This window comes from Bombina bombina, chromosome 1 (assembly GCF_027579735.1).
Source record: "Bombina bombina isolate aBomBom1 chromosome 1, aBomBom1.pri, whole genome shotgun sequence".
Lineage (NCBI taxonomy): Eukaryota > Metazoa > Chordata > Amphibia > Anura > Bombinatoridae > Bombina > Bombina bombina.
In genome coordinates this window covers 164,439,991-164,464,493 of record NC_069499.1, presented here as the reverse complement: position 1 = coordinate 164,464,493, position 24,503 = coordinate 164,439,991, and the positions used below count along the sequence as shown (strand labels likewise).

Sequence of the window (24,503 nt, the reverse complement as noted above, 5' to 3'; positions counted from 1 at the left end):
TTTTAAAATAAAACCGTTACTGTCACTTTAAATTTTAAACTGAACACACTTTATTACTGCAATTGCGAAAAAACATGAAGGAATTGTACAAAATTCACCAAATTTTCACCACAGTGTCTTAAAGCCTTAAAAGTATTGCACACCAAATTTGGAAGCTTTAACCCTTAAAATAACGGAACCGGAGCCGTTTTAAACTTTAACCCCTTTACAGTCCCTGGTATCTGCTTTGCTGAGACCCAACCAAGCCCAAAGGGGAATACGATACCAAATGATGCCTTCAGAAAGTCTTTTCTAAGTATCAGAGCTCCTCACACATGCGACTGCATGCCATGCCTCTCAAAAACAAGTGCGCCACACCGGCGCGAAAATGAGGCTCTGCTTATGCTTTGGGAAAGTCCCTAAGTAATAAGGTGTCTAATACAGTGCCTGCCGATATTCTTATATCAAAATACCCAGATAAAATGATTCCTCAAGGCTAAATATGTGTTAATAATGAATCGATTTAGCCCAGAAAAGTCTACAGTCTTAATAAGCCCTTGTGAAGCCCTTATTTATGATCGTAATAAACATGGCTTACCGGATCCCATAGGGAAAATGACAGCTTCCAGCATTACATCGTCTTGTTAGAATTTGTCATACCTCAAGCAGCAAGAGACTGCATACTGTTCCCCCAACTGAAGTTAGTAGCTCTCAACAGTCCTGTGTGGAACAGCCATGGATTTTAGTTACGGTTGCTAAAATCATTTTCCTCATACAAACAGAAATCTTCATCTCTTTTCTGTTTCTGAGTAAATAGTACATACCAGCACTATTTCAAAATAACAAACTCTTGATTGAATAATAAAAACTACAGTTAAACACTAAAAAACTCTAAGCCATCTCCGTGGAGATGTTGCCTGTACAACGGCAAAGAGAATGACTGGGGTAGGCGGAGCCTAGGAGGGATCATGTGACCAGCTTTGCTGGGCTCTTTGCCATTTCCTGTTGGGGAAGAGAATATCCCACAAGTAAGGATGACGCCGTGGACCGGACACACCTATGTTGGAGAAAGAATGTTTGCAAGGTGTGTCACTTACATCGCCTCTCAGGTAATGGTGCTCTTTATCACATATTGTATATGTTTCATAATACTGTAGAATGCAGGCACAAAGGACAAGTAATTTGAATTTTATCACAGCCAACACAAAGGGACTCAATAACCAATATAAACGAAATTTAGCATTGAGGGACTTCGAACAAAAGAAGGGAGATGTGGTTTTCATACAGGAGACTCACTTCATGAGGGGGAGGGAACCCAAAACATTCGAGTACAAATTTGGCCCTACATACTATGCATCCAATGTTATTAAGACAAACGGGGTAGGCATCCTCCTTAATAGAAAGTTACCGTTCACTTTAATCAAGAAGATCACTGACAAAGATGGGCGATACCTCATCTTGATAGGCAAGCTCTGCAACTCCATAGTTACACTAATAAATGTATATGCCCCAAACACAAAACAAGATACATTTTTTAAACATCTATCCAATTTGGTCTTAGAGATGTCAAAAGGGGCAGTAATAATGGGAGGGGACTTTAATTTAACACTGAACCCTACCCTGGACAATTCCACCCAAACCTCCTCTGTCCCACATAGGATTATCAACTCTGTCAAGACACACATGAGGGACCTGACTCTACATGACGCTTGGAGAATACTCTACCCGGACAGTAGGGAGTTTACTTTTTATTCCAACCCACATAATAGACTCTCCCGCATTATTTCATGGTGGATGTCACAAGCTTAGCTTGGGTCACACGCCTGAAGATCCTCCCTAACTCTTGGTCTGACCACTCTGTGGTTAGGTGTGAATTTAACTGGCCGCATATCCCTAATCGACAATATGTTTGGAGACTGGAGGACAGTATTATGGAAGACCCTGTACACTTCCAACGGATTGAAAAATCCATCAAAGAATACTTTTCTATCAATACCTCCTCTCAACCCGCTGTAGATAGTAGGACTTTATGGGACGCTCACAAAACAGTTATTAGAGGAGAGCTCATCAGTATTCACTCATACCAAACCAAGCAAGCTAACAAATTACTAAATGATACCCTTAATTCACTAGCACTACTAGAAGGTCAACTTAGGGAACATCCCACACCAGCAGACACCCTTCTACACGGAGTGTAGAGCTCGGGTCAACCTGTTGTTGGGCAAAGAGTGCAAACAACGGGCTTTCAAGTTAAGTCAAAAATACTACGAGGGAGACAATAAGAGTGGCCCTATATTAGCTAGGAAACTGAAAAGGAGGATTAATAAAAATTATATTCTAACACTCTACAATAAACAAAACAAAGAAGTGCATACATCTGAACAAATAGCAGAATCCTTTAGGACATACTATGAACAGCTTTATAATTTAAATAGAGAAGAAACTCAACCCTCAGACAAAGATAAAAATATTCGAGATTACTTAAAAAATATAGTTCTCCCTCAGCTATCCACAGAGCAAAACCAAACACTTCTAGAACCATTTACATTTAACGAAATTAAAAGTGTGATAACCCAACTCCCATCCAACAAAGCCCCGGGACCTGACGGATTCACTACTCAATATTTTAAAAAATTTAAAGATCTTCTAATCCCCTATGTTACCCCTTTTTAATGACATAACAGAAGATTCACCCTTTACACCGTTAGGGTTAGAGGCTCACATAACAGTTCTCCCAAAACAGAGTAAACCCCCTAATAAACCCGAAAACTTCCGCCCTATATCCCTACTGAATGTAGACATAAAGATCTATGCGAAAATGCTAGCAAACAGACTCAAATTAATACTACCCCATATAATATCCAACGACCAAGTTGGCTTCATTTACTCACGAGAAGCGAAAGATAACACGGTCCGGGCTTCCCACTTAATTAACTACATACAAACACACAATATACCAACGGTGGTGGTCTCAACCGACGTGGAGAAAGCTTTCGACCGCGTCGGTTGGGCTTTCCTACGCCAGACTCTCCAAAAATTCGGGATAGATGATTCTTTTATATCCAAGATTTTTGCACTGTATTCGGCCCCTGCGGCAAGGTTAAGAGTGAACGGTATCTTATCAAATATATTCCACATTTCCAACAGGACCAGACAGGGGTGCCCCCTGTCACCCCTACTATTTGCCTGTGTGGTGGAAGTCCTAGCTTCAAAAATAAGGTCTAGCACAGACATTTCAGGGATTCAAATAAAAGATACAGTACATAAGACACTGTTATATGCAGACGACATCCTATTTTTCCTTTCAAACCCATTAGTGTCAATTCCCCATTTATTACAAGAATTAGATCACTTCCACCTAGCCTCCAAATTCTTAGTGAACAAAAACAAATCTGAAATGTTAGTCTTGCAAAGCAACGATAACCTTACGGCACATATACAGGATGTATGCTCCTTTAGGGTACAGAAATCTAGCCTAAAATACTTGGGAATTATATTAGCCCCCTCCATACGGGAAATGTTTCTACTTAACTATAAATCCTTACAGAGGACTATCGTTAATGATTTGTCCTCATGGCGCTCCCAGCACATTACCTGGTTATCATGCGATAAAGATTAACATTTTGCCGCGGTTGTTATACCTCCTACAATCATTACCCATTCCCTTACCAATAAACTACCTGACGACTCTACAGAACAACATATTTGAATACATATGGGACAAACGTAAAGCCAGAATAAACAAAAAACTTATGTTCCTACATATTAAAAATGGAGGGCTCGGGGTTCAAAATACAGACAAGCAGTTTTTATGCAAAGGGTGGTAGACTGGTTCACAAACTACGATAACAAGGCCTGGGTAAAACTAGAACATGATATATCTGAGCAGAAACACTTGGGGACACTATGCTGGCAACGACGAGTTGGGTTACCAACACACATCTCCCAAAATGCAATAATCTCAGAAACCATTAAGATATGGGACAAAATCATCATAGAATACCCACATGTGTCATCAAGATTTTCCCCACTGACGCCACTTACCGACAACGCAGATTTCACACCAGGGGCAAAAATTCTAAGAGACCCCCAAGCCATAAATAACCAGAGAGCTATAATGATGTTACACCTGGGAAATGAACAGAGTTTGAAACACACAAGCGATCTGATAGAGGAGGGATACACTGTCTTTGGGGATTGGTTTTTGCTGAGACAATGTCATTCTTATATATACAAACACAATGATAAAATAAAAATTCTACGTACACTCACACCATTTGAGGCCTTGTGCACATCATCTTCTCCAACTAGGAGAACTCTCTCACTCACATACTCTATCTTACAATCGACCTCCAACACGCCACACTATATTGATAGTTGGGAGAGAGAGCTTAACATTGAACTCTCGCACAAAGACAGGACATACATGTTCGCATCTATAAATAAAACCTCAGCGTCTAGCAAGCTGGTAGAATTAAACCTTAAAATCATTCAGAGATGGTATCTCACACCCACAAGAATACACAAGATCTTTCCGACCAGCAATGATAGGTGTTGGAGATGTAGGGCCACACCAGGAAACATGACACACATATGGTGTACATGCCCTCCCTTACAGGAAATGTGGGGGAGAATAGCTAGTGAAACCTCAGCTCTGTTGGAGATGGAGGTATCAGTAGAACCAACTATATGGTTATTTAACATTATATATGGGAGATTTCAGGGTTACAAGAGGAGCCTACTATATATTGCAAGTAATAGCTTCAAATCTCTAGTGGCTAGGAATTGGAAGAGTAGGGCAATCCCCACATTAGCTCAGTGGCATCAAAAGATGCATCATGTATTAGAACTAGAAGAATATGCCTACATGAAAAGCAAAAGAGCAGATAAATACATTCAGATGAAGATATTGTGGGAGTCATACACCAACAACATAGCACAAACTCAAACCCCGGCCCCTCCAACTCAATAGAATTCTGTGAGCCTCATGAGTCCTACGATGCATGTGATTTATTCCCACCTTCATGTGTAACACTGTGGAGAAGTCGCAACCTGTAAAATTCTGTAAAATTCTGACTCAACGTTATATGATGTTCTGTTTATAAATGTAAAATCCAACAGCATTAGGAGATACAGACACTTGGACTCTGCTATGTATCTGAACTTTTTGTAATCTTCTATTCATTTTTATTTTCTACTCATTGTAATACTCAAGTTGTAAATTGATCTTTTTGTTCAATAAAGCTGTTTAAAAAAAAATTAAAAAAATAAAGCAGGCATAATTGCTTTTAAATTCATGAAAACAACGAGTAATAGAGGGAGAGGGGTAAATAACTAAATTTGGCGGCAAGAATGACGCATTACGTAAAAGTTAAAAAATTTTGGCACATAACCAACAACAGAAAATGACACAACTCGCGTCATAACAAACCCGATTTCGCTCCAAAACAACTAGCGCCATCAAAATTTTGCGCCAAGAATGACGCAATAAAAACAGCATTTTGTGTCCTCGCAAGCCTAGATTTGCCTGCGAAAAAAAATGAAAAAACAGAATTTATGTTTACCTGATAAATTACTTTCTCCAACAGTGTGTCCGGTCCACGGCGTCATCCTTACTTGTGGGATATTCTCTTCCCCAACAGGAAATGGCAAAGAGCCCAGCAAAGCTGGTCACATGATCCCTCCTAGGCTCCGCCTACCCCAGTCATTCGACCGACGTTAAGGAGGAATATTTGCATAGGAGAAACCATATGATACCGTGGTGACTGTAGTTAAAGAAAATAAATTATCAGACCTGATTAAAAAACCAGGGCGGGCCGTGGACCGGACACACCGTTGGAGAAAGTAATTTATCAGGTAAACATAAATTCTGTTTTCTCCAACATAGGTGTGTCCGGTCCACGGCGTCATCCTTACTTGTGGGAACCAATACCAAAGCTTTAGGACACGGATGAAGGGAGGGAGCAAATCAGGTCACCTAAATGGAAGGCACCACGGCTTGCAAAACCTTTCTCCCAAAAATAGCCTCAGAAGAAGCAAAAGTATCAAACTTGTAAAATTTGGTAAAAGTGTGCAGTGAAGACCAAGTCGCTGCCCTACATATCTGATCAACAGAAGCCTCGTTCTTGAAGGCCCATGTGGAAGCCACAGCCCTAGTGGAATGAGCTGTGATTCTTTCGGGAGGCTGCCGTCCGGCAGTCTCGTAAGCCAATCTGATGATGCTTTTAATCCAAAAAGAGAGAGAGGTAGAAGTTGCTTTTTGACCTCTCCTTTTACCGGAATAAACAACAAACAAGGAAGATGTTTGTCTAAAATCCTTTGTAGCATCTAAATAGAATTTTAGAGCGCGAACAACATCCAAATTGTGCAACAAACGTTCCTTCTTCGAAACTGGTTTCGGACACAGAGAAGGTACGATAATCTCCTGGTTAATGTTTTTGTTAGAAACAACTTTTGGAAGAAAACCAGGTTTAGTACGTAAAACCACCTTATCTGCATGGAACACCAGATAAGGAGGAGAACACTGCAGAGCAGATAATTCTGAAACTCTTCGAGCAGAAGAAATTGCAACCAAAAACAAAACTTTCCAAGATAATAACTTAATATCAACGGAATGTAAGGGTTCAAACGGAACCCCCTGAAGAACTGAAAGAACTAAGTTGAGACTCCAAGGAGGAGTCAAAGGTTTGTAAACAGGCTTGATTCTAACCAGAGCCTGAACAAAGGCTTGAACATCTGGCACAGCTGCCAGCTTTTTGTGAAGTAACACAGACAAGGCAGAAATCTGTCCCTTCAGGGAACTTGCAGATAATCCTTTTTCCAATCCTTCTTGAAGGAAGGATAGAATCTTAGGAATCTTAACCTTGTCCCAAGGGAATCCTTTAGATTCACACCAACAGATATATTTTTTCCAAATTTTGTGGTAAATCTTTCTAGTTACAGGCTTTCTGGCCTGAACAAGAGTATCGATAACAGAATCTGAGAACCCTCGCTTCGATAAGATCAAGCGTTCAATCTCCAAGCAGTCAGCTGGAGTGAGACCAGATTCGGATGTTCGAACGGACCCTGAACAAGAAGGTCTCGTCTCAAAGGTAGCTTCCATGGTGGAGCCGATGACATATTCACCAGATCTGCATACCAAGTCCTGCGTGGCCACGCAGGAGCTATCAAGATCACCGACGCCCTCTCCTGATTGATCCTGGCTACCAGCCTGGGGATGAGAGGAAACGGCGGGAACACATAAGCTAGTTTGAAGGTCCAAGGTGCTACTAGTGCATCCACTAGAGCCGCCTTGGGATCCCTGGATCTGGACCCGTAGCAAGGAACTTTGAAGTTCTGACGAGAGGCCATCAGATCCATGTCTGGAATGCCCCACAGTTGAGTGACTTGGGCAAAGATTTCCGGATGGAGTTCCCACTCCCCCGGATGCAATGTCTGACGACTCAGAAAATCCGCTTCCCAATTTTCCACTCCTGGGATGTGGATAGCAGACAGGTGGCAGGAGTGAGACTCCGCCCATAGAATGATTTTGGTCACTTCTTCCATCGCTAGGGAACTCCTTGTTCCCCCCTGATGGTTGATGTACGCAACAGTTGTCATGTTGTCTGATTGAAACCGTATGAACTTGGCCCTCGCTAGCTGAGGCCAAGCCTTGAGAGCATTGAATATCGCTCTCAGTTCCAGAATATTTATCGGTAGAAGAGATTCTTCCCGAGACCAAAGACCCTGAGCTTTCAGGGATCCCCAGACCGCGCCCCAGCCCATCAGACTGGCGTCGGTCGTGACAATGACCCACTCTGGTCTGCGGAAGGTCATCCCTTGTGACAGGTTGTCCAGGGACAGCCACCAACGGAGTGAGTCTCTGGTCCTCTGATTTACTTGTATCTTCGGAGACAAGTCTGTATAGTCCCCATTCCACTGACTGAGCATGCACAGTTGTAATGGTCTTAGATGAATGCGCGCAAAAGGAACTATGTCCATTGCCGCTACCATCAAACCTATCACTTCCATGCACTGCGCTATGGAAGGAAGAGGAACGGAATGAAGTATCCGACAAGAGTCTAGAAGTTTTGTTTTTCTGGCTTCTGTCAGAAAAATCCTCATTTCTAAGGAGTCTATTATTGTTCCCAAGAAGGGAACCCTTGTTGACGGAGATAGAGAACTCTTTTCCACGTTCACTTTCCATCCGTGAGATCTGAGAAAGGCCAGGACAATGTCCGTGTGAGCCTTTGCTTGAGGAAGGGACGACGCTTGAATCAGAATGTCGTCCAAGTAAGGTACTACGGCAATGCCCCTTGGTCTTAGCACAGCTAGAAGGGACCCTAGTACCTTTGTGAAAATCCTTGGAGCAGTGGCTAATCCGAAAGGAAGCGCCACGAACTGGTAATGCTTGTCCAGGAATGCGAACCTTAGGAACCGATGATGTTCCTTGTGGATAGGAATATGTAGATACGCATCCTTTAAATCCACCGTGGTCATGAATTGACCTTCCTGGATGGAAGGAAGAATTGTTCGAATGGTTTCCATCTTGAACGATGGAACCTTGAGAAACTTGTTTAAGATCTTGAGATCTAAGATTGGTCTGAACGTTCCCTCTTTTTTGGGAACTATGAACAGATTGGAGTAGAACCCCATCCCTTGTTCTCCTAATGGAACAGGATGAATCACTCCCATTTTTAACAGGTCTTCTACACAATGTAAGAATGCCTGTCTTTTTATGTGGTCTGAAGACAACTGAGACCTGTGGAACCTCCCCCTTGGGGGAAGCCCCTTGAACTCCAGAAAATAACCTTGGGAGACTATTTCTAGCGCCCAAGGATCCAGAACATCTCTTGCCCAAGCCTGAGCGAAGAGAGAGAGTCTGCCCCCCACCAGATCCGGTCCCGGATCGGGGGCCAACATTTCATGCTGTCTTGGTAGCAGTGGCAGGTTTCTTGGCCTGCTTTCCCTTGTTCCAGCCTTGCATTGGTCTCCAAGCTGGCTTGGCTTGAGAAGTATTACCCTCTTGCTTAGAGGACGTAGCACTTTGGGCTGGTCCGTTTCTACGAAAGGGACGAAAATTAGGTTTATTTTTGGCCTTGAAAGGCCGATCCTGAGGAAGGGCGTGGCCCTTACCCCCAGTGATATCAGAGATAATCTCTTTCAAGTCAGGGCCAAACAGCGTTTTCCCCTTGAAAGGAATGTTAAGTAGCTTGTTCTTGGAAGACGCATCAGCTGACCAAGATTTCAACCAAAGCGCTCTGCGCGCCACAATAGCAAACCCAGAATTCTTAGCCGCTAACCTAGCCAATTGCAAAGTGGCGTCTAAGGTGAAAGAATTAGCCAATTTGAGAGCATTGATTCTGTCCATAATCTCCTCATAAGGAGGAGAATCACTATCGACCGCCTTTACCAGCTCATCGAACCAGAAACACGCGGCTGTAGCGACAGGGACAATGCATGAAATTGGTTGTAGAAGGTAACCCTGCTGAACAAACATCTTTTTAAGTAAACCTTCTAATTTTTTATCCATAGGATCTTTGAAAGCACAACTATCTTCTATGGGTATAGTGGTGCGTTTGTTTAAAGTGGAAACCGCTCCCTCGACCTTGGGGACTGTCTGCCATAAGTCCTTTCTGGGGTCGACCATAGGAAACAATTTTTTAAATATGGGGGGAGGGACGAAAGGAATACCGGGCCTTTCCCATTCTTTATTTACAATGTCCGCCACCCGCTTGGGTATAGGAAAAGCTTCTGGGAGCCCCGGGACCTCTAGGAACTTGTCCATTTTACATAGTTTCTCTGGGATGACCAACTTGTCACAATCATCCAGAGTGGATAATACCTCCTTAAGCAGAATGCGGAGATGTTCCAACTTAAATTTAAACGTAATCACATCAGGTTCAGCTTGTTGAGAAATGTTCCCTGAATCAGTAATTTCTCCCTCAGACAAAACCTCCCTGGCCCCATCAGACTGGTTTAGGGGCCCTTCAGAACCATTATTATCAGCGTCGTCATGCTCTTCAGTATCTAAAACAGAGCAGTCGCGCTTACGCTGATAAGTGTGCATTTTGGCTAAAATGTTTTTGACAGAATTATCCATTACAGCCGTTAATTGTTGCACTGAGTGGGCAAGACTCGTGTAGACGAAGGAGGGAATGATGCAGTACCATGCTTACTCCCCTCACTTGAGGAATCATCTTGGGCATCATTGTCATTGTCACATAAATCACATTTATTTAAATGAGAAGGAACTCTGGCTTCCCCACATTCAGAACACAGTCTATCTGGTAGTTCAGACATGTTAAACAGGCATAAACTTGATAACAAAGTACAAAAAACGTTTTAAAATAAAACCGTTACTGTCACTTTAAATTTTAAACTGAACACACTTTATTACTGCAATTGCGAAAAAATATGAAGGAATTGTTCAAAATTCACCAAAATTTCACCACAGTGTCTTAAAGCCTTAAAAGTATTGCACACCAAATTTGGAAGCTTTAACCCTTAAAATAACGGAACCGGAGCCGTTTTTAACTTTAACCCCTTTACAGTCCCTTGTATCTGCTTTGCTGAGACCCAACCAAGCCCAAAGGGGAATACGATACCAAATGACGCCTTCAGAAAGTCTTTTCTATGTATCAGAGCTCCTCACACATGCGACTGCATGTCATGCCTCTCAAAAACAAGTGCGCAACACCGGCGCGAAAATGAGGCTCTGCCTATGATTTGGGAAAGCCCCTAAAGAATAAGGTGTCTAAAACAGTGCCTGCCGATATAATCTTATCAAAATACCCAGATTAAATGATTCCTCAAGGCTAAATATGTGTTAATAATGAATCGATTTAGCCCAGAAAAAGTCTACAGTCTTAATAAGCCCTTGTGAAGCCCTTATTTACTATCTTAATAAACATGGCTTACCGGATCCCATAGGGAAAATGACAGCTTCCAGCATTACATCGTCTTGTTAGAATGTGTCATGCCTCAAGCAGCAAGAGACTGCTCACTGTTCCCCCAACTGAAGTTAATTGCTCTCAACAGTCCTGTGTGGAACAGCCATGGATTTTAGTAACGGTTGCTAAAATCATTTTCCTCATACAAACAGAAATCTTCATCTCTTTTCTGTTTCTGAGTAAATAGTACATACCAGCACTATTTTAAAATAACAAACTCTTGATTGAATAATAAAAACTACAGTTAAACACTAAAAAACTCTAAGCCATCTCCGTGGAGATGTTGCCTGTACAACGGCAAAGAGAATGACTGGGGTAGGCGGAGCCTAGGAGGGATCATGTGACCAGCTTTGCTGGGCTCTTTGCCATTTCCTGTTGGGGAAGAGAATATCCCACAAGTAAGGATGACGCCGTGGACCGGACACACCTATGTTGGAGAAAACAAGTTAAATTAGAAAAAGTCTGAACCCCAGGTAAGAAAAAAGTTTAAATAAACTTCCCAACATGATTCCTATACTGAAACTGTTTAGACTGCAAAGGGAAATATACATAGATATGGTAAATATAAGTAAAATACATATATTTAAAACATTATATTAATACATAAAGCGCAAAACCATAGCTGAGAGTGTCTTAAACAATGATACATACTTGCCGAAAGACAACCATCCACATATAGCAGATAGCCAAACCAGTACTGAAAACTATCAGCAGAGTTAATGGTATATAAGAGTATATCGTCGATCTGAAAAGGGAGGTAGGAGATGAATCCCTACGACCAATAACAGAGAACCCTTAAAAAGATTTCCCATGAGAGAAACCAAAAAATCAATAGGCGATACTCTCTTCACATCCCTCTGACAAACACTGTACTCTGAGAGGAATTGGGCTTCAGAATGCTTAGAAGCGCTTATCATAGAAGAAATCTTAAAAATCAAGCACAAACTTATTTCACCACCTCCATAAGAGGCAAAGTTTGTAAAACTGAGTTGTGGGTGTGGTGGGAGGTGTATTTATAGGCATTTGAGGTTTGGGAAACTTTGCACCCTCCTAGTATTTCTATCCCATACGTCACTAGCTCATGGACTCTTGCCAATTACATGAAAGAAATTAATACATACTGACTGCCTTTATTAAGAAAACCTGCATTTTCAGTTGCAATAAAACATGTAGTGTAAAACACAGTGGACATAGCTGTAGGAATACAAACATTGCAGTTTTAAAGAACAATCCAAAACGGATCCACAAAAAAATTAAAATAAAAATACAAAAAAAGATAGCTTTTTAATAAATCCAACTTTGTATGTAGTGAATAATTGCTTTGGTGTTCATATCATAAAGATACAAAAACAATTTCATTAAACGGTTATTAAAACACAGAACAATTTAGGCTGAAATGGCAGTTTTGTCACATTGGGTCAATTCTAAAAGAAGCAACATCAAAAGTCCCAGAGAGAGAGACTCAGGAAGATAAATTGAAAATATTTTTTTTTCTGTACAGAATTTTGAGACAAACATTAAATACTGATTTTGCAAAACAAAAACGTGTAGCTAATATTTTATTATTTTTATTGGTACTGACCAATTTTTGTAGCGAACATAAGGCAAAATGACCAAATAAGACAAAGAAACCTGCTCAGAAGAGCGGACACTCTACAATAAATTTAATTCCAACGTCACCTTCGCATTACCATTGCCATGTTGGTCAAAATAATCAAGTAATAATAAAAATAATATATAATAATGAAATCAATGTTTTTAAATATGCCACTTGATAAATAGATGTTGCAGCTTGTTTATTAAACAACTCAATCCTAGCATGGCAGGAATGTAGTTAAATACTAGTACTGGAAATATGTCCCAATTTTATTCAGCAAGATAATCGCCCTAAGTTGTATGACATTTTAGGAAATGAGGACATGATAAAAACCAATCAGGACAGGGATAAATTAAAAATAATAAGTTACTGTGATTATTAAAAGACAAAATGTTTGTGGTAAGAAAAAAGGACAAAAAAAAAATTAACATCCAAGGAAGTGAAACGATATAATAACAGTATGATTGTACAATATACTCCTCACTGTGGCTTGAACCTTTGTAAGTTCTGGGTAAGCAATAATCCAGGCAGCAGATATATATATATTATATAGTGTCTGATCTGGTATACTATATTTAGATTATTCTTTGAGATTATTTATAGAAGTTTTAGAAATGGGTCACATGCGCTGCCGAGTTCGAATAACCGCCCAAACCACGAGAACCGTTATGGCCAATAGGGCGGGTACTATAATTGTAGCTAATGAAGGTCCTTCGGATTCTTTGTCTTGTTTGTTTCCTGAGGGGCCATTCTGCTGGTTCTGAAACTGAAAAGGAGAAACATTAAATGAACAATGTAGGATTTAACATGATTATACCATGTAAGAGGTGATAGAGAAATAAAAGGCGATTTATGCAAAAACACAGAAAATAGATCACCACAAAAGCAAATGTTAGATTGAATGCTACCATTTATAAACAGCATGTATATCTTTGGTTGCATAATGAAAATAGACACAAAGGGGCCGATTTATGAAGCAGCTAAGCGGCTTATTCTGTGCAAACCTTCAGGCTTCGTAAGACCGCTGCTCCTTAACTCGTCCGCCACCTTTGAGGCAGCAGACAGCAATCATCCCGATCGGATACGACTGAGCTGATTGACACCCCCTGCTAGTGACCGATTGGCCGCGAATGTGCAGGGGGCGGTATTGCACAAGCATTTCACACATGATAAATGCCGACAGCATATGTCCGCCCGACAGTTGATAAATTGGCCCCTTAGGCCTAGTTTCCATTGAGGTGGTAAAGTGTGGAAACTAGTAGTAAAAACATCTCCATTAAAATCTATGGATAATTTTAGTAGGCAGCCGCTTGAAGGATCTCTGCTAGATTTAAAGAATCAATATGGCACCAAAAATAGCCCAAGTCCACGAGCGGCTGTCTACTTCTGCATTCAGCAGCTAACAAATGCCCATGACTACCCTATACTAATAGTCAGAGGAAGCCGTACATTATTCTTGAAACTTCACAAAAAAAAAAACAATAAGCCAAATATGTAACCCTCAAGGTGTACACAGATTTCTAGGACACAACCACACAGGAAAATGGTTATAAGAAAACAACCATATTCCAAAAGTATGCATGAAGAGCACTCTGTGCCCTGACTAAATAGTGAGATTCGCACTAACAGGATAAATAAAAACATAATTTATGTAAGAACTTACCTGATAAATTCATTTCTTTCATATTAGCAAGAGTCCATGAGCTAGTGACGTATGGGATATACATTCCTACCAGGAGGGGCAAATTTTCCCAAACCTCAAAATGCCTATAAATACACCCCTCATCACACCCACAAATCAGTTTAACGAATAGCCAAGAAGTGGGGTGATAAGAAAAAAGTGCGAAAGCATAAAAAATAAGGAATTGGAATAATTGTGCTTTATACAAAAAAATCATAACCACCACAAAAAAGGGTGGGCCTCATGGACTCTTGCTAATATGAAAGAAATGAATTTATCAGGTAAGTTCTTACATAAATTATGTTTTCTTTCATGTAATTAGCAAGAGTCCATGAGCTAGTGACGTATGGGATAATGACTACCCAAGATGTGGATCTTTCCACGCAAGAGTCACTAGAGAGGGAGGGATAAAATAAAGACAGCCAATTCCGCTGAAAAAATAATCCACACCCAAAATAAAGTTTAAATTTTATAATGAAAAAAACTGAAAACATAAGCAGAAGATTCAAACTGAAACAGCTGCCTGAAGTACTTTTCTACCAAAAACAGCTTCAGAAGAAGAAAACACATCAAAATGGTAGAAACAGGAAGTAGAAACTAACCTAGTAGAATGAGCTGTAATCCTTTGAGGCGGAGTTTTACCCGACTCGACATAAGCATGATGAATTAAAGAATTCAACCAAGATGCCAAAGAAATGGCAGAGGCCTTCTGACCTTTCCTAGAACCGGAAAAGATAACAAATAGACTAGAAGTCTTTCGGAAATTCTTAGTGGCTTCAACATAATATTTCAAAGCTCTAACTACATCCAAAGAATGCAATGATTTCTCCTTAGAATTCTTAGGATTAGGACATAATGAAGGAACCACAATTTCTCTACTAATGTTGTTGGAATTCACAACCTTAGGTAAAAATTCAAAAGAAGTTCGCAACACCGCCTTATCCTGGTGAAAAATCAGAAAAGGAGACTCACAAGAAAGAGCAGATAATTCAGAAACTCTTCTGGCAGAAGAGATGGCCAAAAGGAACAAAACTTTCCAAGAAAGTAATTTAATGTCCAATGAAAGCATAGGTTCAAACGGAGGAGCTTGAAGAGCCCCCAGAACCAAATTCAAACTCCAATGAGGAGAAATTGACTTAACAGGTTTTATACGAACCAAAGCTTGTACAAAACAATGAATATCAGGAAGATTAGCAATCTTTCTGTGAAAAAGAACAGAAAGAGCAGAGATTTGTCCTTTCAAGGAACTTGCAGACAAACCTTTATCCAAACCATCCTGAAGAAACTGTAAAATTCTCGGAATTCTAAAGGAATGCCAGGAAAAATTATGAGAAAGACACCAAGAAATATAAGTCTTCCAGACTCTATAATATATCTCCCTAGATACAGATTTACGAGCCTGTAACATAGTATTAATCACAGAGTCAGAGAAACCTCTTTGACTAAGAATCAAGCGTTCAATCTCCATACCTTTAAATTTAAGGATTTGAGATCCTGATGGAAAAAAGGACCTTGCGACAGAAGGTCTGGTCTTAAAGGAAGAGTCCACGGTTGGCAAGAGGCCATCCGGACAAGATCCGCATACCAAAACCTGTGAGGCCATGCTGGAGCTACCAGCAGAACAAACGAGCATTCCTTCAGAATCTTGGAGATCACTCTTGGAAGAAGAACTAGAGACTGCTTCCGCTTGAGGATCCCTGGATCTGGACAGATACCTGGGAAGTTTCTTGTTTAGATGAGAGGCCATCAGATCTATTTCTGGAAGTCCCCACATTTGGACAATCTGAAGAAATACCTCTGGGTGAAGAGACCATTCGCCCGGATGCAACGTTTGGCGACTGAGATAATCCGCTTCCCAATTGTCTATACCTGGGATATGAACCGCAGAAATTAGACAGGAGCTGGATTCCGCCCAAACCAGAATTCGAGATACTTCTTTCATAGCCAGAGGGCTGTGAGTCCCTCCTTGATGATTGATGTATGCCACAGATGTGACATTGTCTGTCTGAAAACAAATGAACGATTCTCTCTTTAGAAGAGGCCAAGACTGAAGAGCTCTGAAAATTGCACGGAGTTCCAAAATATTGATCGGTAATCTCACCTCCTGAGATTCCCAAACCCCTTGTGCCGTCAGAGACCCCCACACAGCTCCCCAACCTGTAAGACTTGCATCTGTTGAGATTACAGTCCAGGTCGGAAGAACAAAAGAAGCCCCCTGAACTAAACGATGGTGATCTGTCCACCACGTCAGAGAGTGTCGTACAATCGGTTTTAAAGATATTAATTGAGATATCTTTGTGTAATCCCTGCACCACTGGTTCAGCATACAGAGCTGAAGAGGTCGCATGTGAAAACGAGCAAAGGGGATCGCGTCCGATGCAGCAGTCATAAGACCTAGAATTTCCATGCATAAGGCTACCGAAGGGAATGATTGTGACTGAAGGTTTCGACAAGCTGATATCAATTTTAGACGTCTCTTGTCTGTCAAAGATAGAGTCATGGACACTGAATCTATCTGGAAACCCAAAAAGGTTACCCTTGTCTGAGGAATCAATGAACTTTTTAGTAAATTGATCCTCCAACCATGATCTTGAAGAAACAACACAAGTCGATTCGTATGAGATTCTGCTAAATGTGAAGACTGAGCAAGTACCAAGATATTGTCCAAATAAGGAAATACCACAATACCCTGTTCTCTGATTACAGACAGAAGGGCACCGAGAACCTTTGTAAAAATTCTTGGAGCTGTTGCTAGGCTAAATGGCAGAGCCACAAACTGGTAATGCTTGTCTAGGAACGAGAATCTCAGAAACTGATAGTGATCTGGATGAATCGGAATATGCAGATATGCATCCTGTAAATCTATTGTAGACATATAATGCCCTTGCTGAACAAAAGGCAGGATAGTCCTTACAGTTACCATTTTGAATGTTGGTATCCTTACATAACGATTCAATATTTTTAGATCCAGAACTGGTCTGAAGGAATTCTCCTTCTTTGGTACAATGAAGAGATTTGAATAAAACCCCATCCCCTGTTCCAGAAATGCTTGAGCCTTCGCTGGATTTACTGGGACACGGGAAAGAAAAAATCTCTTTGCAGGAGGCCTTATCTTGAAGCCAATTCTGTACCCTTCTGAAACAATATTCTGAATCCAAAGATTGTGAACGGAATTGATCCAAATTCCTTTGAAAAAACGTAATCTGCCCCCTACCAGCTGAGCTGGAATGAGGGCCGCACCTTCATGTGGACTTAGGAGCTGGCTTTGATTTTCTAAAAGGCTTGGATTTATTCCAGACTGGAGATGGTTTCCAAACTGATACCGCTCCTGAGGATGAAGGATCAGGCTTTTGTTCCTTGTTGTGACGAAAGGAACGAAAACGATTATTAGACCTAAATTTATCTTTAGATTTATCCTGTGGTAAAAAAGTTCCTTTCCCTCCAGTAACAGTTGAGATAATAGAATCCAACTGAGAACCAAATAATTTATTACCCTGGAAAGAAAGGGAAAGCAGAGTAGACTTAGAAGACATCAGCATTCCAAGTTTTAAGCCATAAAGCTCTTCTAGCTAAAATAGCTAGAGACATATACCTGACATCAACTCTAATGATATCAAAGATGGCATCACAAATATAATTATTAGCATGTTGAAGAAGAATAATAATGCTATGAGAATTATGATCTGTTACTTGTTGCGCTAAAGCTTCCAACCAAAAAAGTTGAAGCTGCAGCAACATCCGCCAAAGATATAGCAGGTCTAAGAAGATTACCTGAACACAAGTAAGCTTTTCTTAGAAAGGATTCAATTTTCCTATCTAAAGGATCCTTAAATGAAGTACCATCTGCCGTAGGAATGGTAGTACGCTTAGCAAGAGTAGAGACAGCCCCATCAACCTTAGGGATTTTGTCCCAAAATTCTAATCTGTCAGATGGCACAGGATATAATTGCTTAAAACGTTTAGAAGGAGTAAATGAATTACCCAAATTATTCCATTCCCTGGAAATTACTTCAGAAATAGCACCAGGAACAGGAAAAACTTCTGGAATAACTACAGGAGATTTAAAAACCTTATCTAAACGTTTAGATTTAGTATCAAGAGGACCAGAATCCTCAATTTCTAATGCAATTAGGACTTCTTTAAGTAAAGAACGAATAAATTCCATTTTAAATAAATATGAAGATTTATCAGCATCAACCTCTGAGACAGAATCCTCTGAACAAGAAGAGCCATTATCAGAATCAGAATGATGATGTTCATTTAAAAATTCATCTGAAAAATGAGAAGTTTTAAAAGACTTTTTACGTTTACTAGGAGGAGGAATAACAGACATAGCCTTCTTAATGGATTTAGAAACAAAATCTTATGTTATCAGGAACACTCTGAGTATTAGATGTTGATGGAACAGCAACAGGTAATGTAACTTTAATAAAGGAAATATTATCTGCATTAACAAGTTTGTCATGACATTCAATACAAACAACAGCTGGAGGAACAGCTACCAAACGTTTACAGCAGATACACTTAGCTTTGGTAGCTCCAGCACCAGGCAGCGATTTTCCAGAAGTATCTTCTGACTCAGCTTCAACATGGGACATCTTGCAATATGTAATAGAAAAAACAACATATAAAGCAAAATTGATCAAATTCCTTAAATGACAGTTTCAGGAATGGGAAAAAATGCCAGTGAACAAACTTCTAGCAACCAGAAGCAATAACAAATGAGACTTAAATAATGTGGAGACAAAAGTGACGCCCATATTTTTTTAGCGCCAAATAAGACGCCAAATGACGCCACATCCGGAACGCCGACATTTTTGGCGCAAAAGAACGTCAAAAATGACGCAACTTCCGGCGACACGTATGACGCCGGAAACAGAAAAAAAAAAATTGCACCAAAAAAGTCTGCGCCAAGAATGACGCAATAAAATGAAGCATTTTCAGCCCCCGCGAGCCTAACAGCCCACAGGGAAAGTCAAATTTTAAGGGAAGAAAAAAATTGTTTTAGTCAAATGCATTATCCCAAATATGAAACTGACTGTCTGAAAATAAGGAATGTTGAACATCCTGAGTCAAGGCAAATAAATGTTTGAATACATATATTTAGAACTTTATAAAAAAGTGCCCAACCATAGCTTAGAGTGTCACAGAAAATAAGACTTACTTACCCCAGGACACTCATCTACATGTTGTAGAAAGCCAAACCAGTACTGAAACGAAAATCAGCAGAGGTAATGGTATATATATATAAGAGTATATCGTCGATCTGAAAAGGGAGGTAAGAGATGAATCTCTACTACCGATAACAGAGAACCTATGAAATAGACCCCGTAGAAGGAGATCATTGAATTCAAATAGGCAATACTCTCCTCACATCCCTCTGACATTCACTGCACGCTGAGAGGAAACCCGGGCTCCAACCTGCTGCGGAGCGCATATCAACGTAGAATCTAGCACAAACTTACTTCACCACCTCCATAGGAGGCAAAGTTTGTAAAACTGATTTGTGGGTGTGGTGAGGGTGTATTTGTAGGCATTTTGAGGTTTGGGAAACTTTGCCCCTCCTGGTAGGAATGTATATCCCATACGTCACTAGCTCATGGACTCTTGCTAATTACATGAAAGAAATATAAGTTTTATTAGTAAATTTAAAAAACCAAAATTGTTTGGTTAAGTGACATACAAGATAAAAACTGCACCGGTAGAATAATGAAATGTACTAAACAAATTAGATCACATAGTATTAAGATTCGGCCTCAATATCACCATATTAATAGTGATCTAAATGTGGATTCTCATAGGTTACCTAATTCTTGTAACTAAACCACACAGGGTAAATAAAGGGAAAGATTTCCCCAACAAAGTGATATCACAACAAATACTTTCAATTTGGCACTCTATAAAGGGTGACACAAATCTTCAGGGTACTGGTCTATGGTATTTGGTCCACAGGGTTAAATAGTAGATAACTAAAATATATCTCTCAGGTTATTTCACTGATGACACAGTTAGAAGAATGTGAGCGCTCAGTTTGGATAGAAAGCTGTGACACTGAAATCCTGATTGTTTTTAATGTACTAGCCAGTTAATGCTTTAAATAATCATATAAACAGGAGAAGCCAATGACAAGTGGGTGATGCCTTAAGTGTTTGGGGGTCTGTAGTGGGAAGGTTATCATGTAATAGGGTCCCATAGGTTTTATGGGTGTGGCACAGGGGAAGACCTGTAGGGATTTCCCCTTGAAAGCCAATCTATATCTGTATTCTGCTTTGGTGCTTTTAAAAATGCAGACGTTTTCAGGAAGGTAACTTTCATACTGAAAGGAATGCTTTGTAAAGCAGATGCCTTTTTTAATGTCCCCTTAATTGGAAAATCCCACAAGCTTTGTGTTTACGGTACATTGAAACAGACAGAGTGATTTATTAAAGTAATATATCATTTACACTTGGCTACTGTTTCTCTCTTAGTTATGAGCTTTCTGGCTATGTTTAGAATTCCTACACAGTATTAATAAAAACGGTTTCTATCACAACGGTAATGATTCATTATGCTGGCACACTGATGAATCCAAATGCGCAGAACAGCAGAAGCAGTGACAGACTATTTATCAAGCCTTTCTATTCACACACATACAAACTACTTATTTTTTACATGTTAAGAAATAAACATTTTCTCTTTCTCCATCAGGTTAAATAGAGAAGAAAAATAACTCTAGCACAGTGTAGTGATTTCTAAAGGCATGTGCATATTGCAAACAATTCCAGATGGCCTGAGATTGCTGAAGATATTATTACAGGTTTTATCATTTAAAGGGACAGTAAACATGGATGTTTGGAATATTTCATTAAGGTCATTCCTATCTGGAATCTAATTTCTCTACCTTGCAGCTTTCAATCAACCATTTTAAACAAATATATTTGCCCACAACATAACTGCTTAAAGGGCCATAATACCCAAATGTTTAAACACTTGAAAGTGATGCAGCATAGCTGTAAAAAGCTGACTAGAAAATATCTCCTGAACATCTCTATGTAAAAAAGAAAGATATTTTACCTCAAAAGTTCCTCAGTAGCCACCTCCCATTGTAAAGGATTTCTAAGCAGCATTTTAGTGTGTCTGTCCTGGGACATCTTAGGGGATGAGCATCGTGAACTCTCATATTATTTCACCAATCAGGTAAAGGAAGTTTACTATGAAATCTCATGAGAGATAAGTCAAATCTCATGAGATCACAGTAAGAGTTCATGACCTCAGCACTGCTGATGATGATTGGCTACTGTTCATTTATTCATTTATTTTTTATTTTTACCTGCAGCTAGGAGCAGCTGAGTATAACTTTTTACACAGAACTTACTCTGCTGAGCTGAGGAGATTGTGAGGTAAAATATCTTCCTTTTTTACATAGAGATGCTCAGGTGATATTTTCCTGTCAGCTACTTACAGTTATACAGCATCAGTTTCAAGTGATTTAGCATATGAGTATTATGTCCCTTTAAGCTGGGTTCCACCATCAAGCTCTTGTTGTTAGGTGGGAATAGCTGACATGCTTATTCAAACTAACTTTACAAATGAATATATATGTTGAACATTCAAGACTGAAAGCTGCTGCATAATACATGAATTTAAGGATATTCTAATGCAAAAGTTACAGGTTCGAATTCTTTATAAAGGCACCAAAATATGTGTAAAGATGATTACGTTTAAAGTTAATTTTATACACCGCAAATAGTGGCTATATCCATAGGAGAAATAATAGTATATTTACACTGGTAGTGTTACCGACCTTGTGTCGAACTTTTAAAACCACATCTTCTCCAGCGTTCCTAAAGAGATCCACAGCGGCACTGTGCAACAAATTTTCTAACTTACTGCCATTCACCTGAAGAAAAGAAAATGCAAAAAATGGAGTTTAGCAAACAGGTGAATATTCTGACAATGTATTTGGTCTCACATATATGCAAAAGAATAAAATACTTTGACTGATTGGAATGGACACTATAGATCAATCAGAATTCCCTTCTGAAATGCATTCCAAATCATTGGAAACGCTGAAGAAAATTCACTTAGCTAAGGCCCAGTGTACAATAAAAACATAATTTATGCTTACCAGATAAATTCCTTTCCTTTAGGATAGGGAGAGTTCACGGCTTCATTCCTTACTGTTGGGAAATACACCACCTGGCCACCAGGAGGAGGCAAAGACACCCCCAGCCAAAGGCTTAAATATCCCTCCCACTTACTCATTACCCCAGTCATTCTGCCGAGGGTACAAGGAAAAGTAGGAGAAACATTATGGTATAAATGGTGCCAGAAGAATAAAATAAATAGGGAACCGCCCATAGACAAGATAAAACGGGCGGGAAGGAAATTAATCTGGTAAGCATAAATTATGTTTTCCTTCCTAAGATAGGCAGAATCCACGGCTTCATTCCTTACTGTTGGGAAAACTATACGCAAGCTCCAGAGGACACTGAATGAATAACGGCAGGGAACAAAAAGGAAGAGGCGGCCCTATTCTGAGGGCACCACAGCCTGCAAAACTTTTCTCCCGAAAGCTGCTACAGCCGAAGAAAAAACATCAGACTTGTAAAATTTGTAAAAAGTATGTAAGGAGGACCAGGTAGCCGCCTTACAAATCTGATCCATAGAGGTCTCGTTCTTAAAGGCCCAAGAGGAAGCCACTGCTCTAGTGGAATGAGCCGTTATCCTCTCAGGAGGATGATGTCCCGCTGTCACGTAAGCTAAGCGTATGACACTCCTTAATCAAAAACATAGGGAAGTCTAAATAGCCTTCTGCCCCTTAAGCTTCCCCGAATAGACAACAAACAAAGAGGAAGATTGTATAAATTACTTAGTAGCCTGAAGATAGAACTTCAAGGTGTAAACCACATCCAAAATTGTGAAGGAAACGTTCCTTCGATGGAGGATTAGGACAAAAGGAAGGAACCACAATCTCCTGATTGATGTTGCGATCTGACAACCTTAGGAAGAAAACCTAATTTAGTATGTAAAACTGCCTTATTTGGAGGAGGAGGCTCACATTACAAAGCAGAGATCTCAGAAACTCTCGCATGCAGAGGCAAAAGCCAATAAAAAACATAATTTATGCTTACCTGATAAATTTATTTCTCTTGTAGTGTATCCAGTCCACGGATCATCCATTACTTGTGGAATATTCTCCTTCCCAACAGGAAGTTGCAAGAGGATCACCCACAGCAGAGCTGCTATATAGCTCCTCCCCTCACTGCCATATCCAGTCATTCAACCGAAACAAGACAAGAAAGGAGAAAAAATAGGGTGCAGTGGTGACTGTAGTTTAATTAAAATTTAGACCTGCCTTAAAAGGACAGGGCGGGCCGTGGACTGGATACACTACAAGAGAAATAAATTTATCAGGTAAGCATAAATTATGTTTTCTCTTGTTAAGTGTATCCAGTCCAAGGATCATCCATTACTTGTGGGATACCAATACCAAAGCTAAAGTACACGGATGATGGGAGGGACAAGGCAGGAACCACTGCCTGTAGAACCTTTCTCCCAAAAACAGCCTCCGAAGAAGCAAAAAGTGTCAAATTTGTAAAATTTTGACAGGTGTGAAGCGAAGACCAAGTCGCAGCCTTGCAAATCTGTTCAACAGAGGCCTCATTTTTAAAGGCCCAGGTGGAAGCCACAGCTCTAGTAGAATGAGCTGTAATCCTTTCAGGGGGCTGCTGTCCAGCAGTCTCATAGGCTAAGCGTATTATGCTCCGAAGCCAAAAGGAGAGAGAGGTTGCTGAAGCTTTTTGACCTCTCCTCTGTCCAGAGTAAACGACAAACAGGGCAGATGTTTGACGAAAATCTTTAGTAGCCTGTAAGTAAAACTTCAAGGCACGGACTACGTCCAGATTATGCAAAAGACGTTCCTTCTTTGAAGAAGGATTAGGACACAATGATGGAACAACAATCTCTTGATTGATATTCCTGTTAGAAACCACCGTAGGTAAAAACCCAGGTTTGGTACGCAGAACTACCTTGTCTGAATGAAAAATCAGATAAGGAGAATCACAATGTAAGGCAGATAACTCAGAGACTCTTAGAGCCGAGGAAATAGCCATCAAAAACAGAACTTTCCAAGATAAAAGTTTAATATCAATGGAATGAAGGGGTTCAAACGGAACTCCCTGAAGAACTTTAAGAACCAAGTTTAAGCTCCACGGGGGAGCAACAGGTTTAAACACAGGCTTAATCCTAACCAAAGCCTGACAAAATGCCTGGACGTCTGGAACTTCTGCCAGACGCTTGTGCAAAAGAATAGACAGAGCAGAGATCTGTCCTT

General features: G+C 40.1%; 1 protein-coding gene across 1 annotated transcript in view; it reads right to left on the bottom strand.

Moving 5' to 3' along the window:
- Positions 1 to 12,175: 12,175 nt before the first annotated feature.
- Positions 12,176 to 24,503, bottom strand: part of SYNJ2BP (synaptojanin 2 binding protein) — an 89,866-nt gene continuing 77,538 nt past the window's right edge. Inside the window, exons 3-4 of the mRNA XM_053697697.1 lie at positions 21,972 to 22,067; positions 12,176 to 13,273 (exon numbers count right to left, since the gene is read on the bottom strand). Coding sequence (XP_053553672.1) covers positions 13,127 to 13,273; positions 21,972 to 22,067 — 243 coding nt within the window. The 3' untranslated portion in view covers positions 12,176 to 13,126. The remainder of the gene's footprint in view (positions 13,274 to 21,971; positions 22,068 to 24,503) is intronic.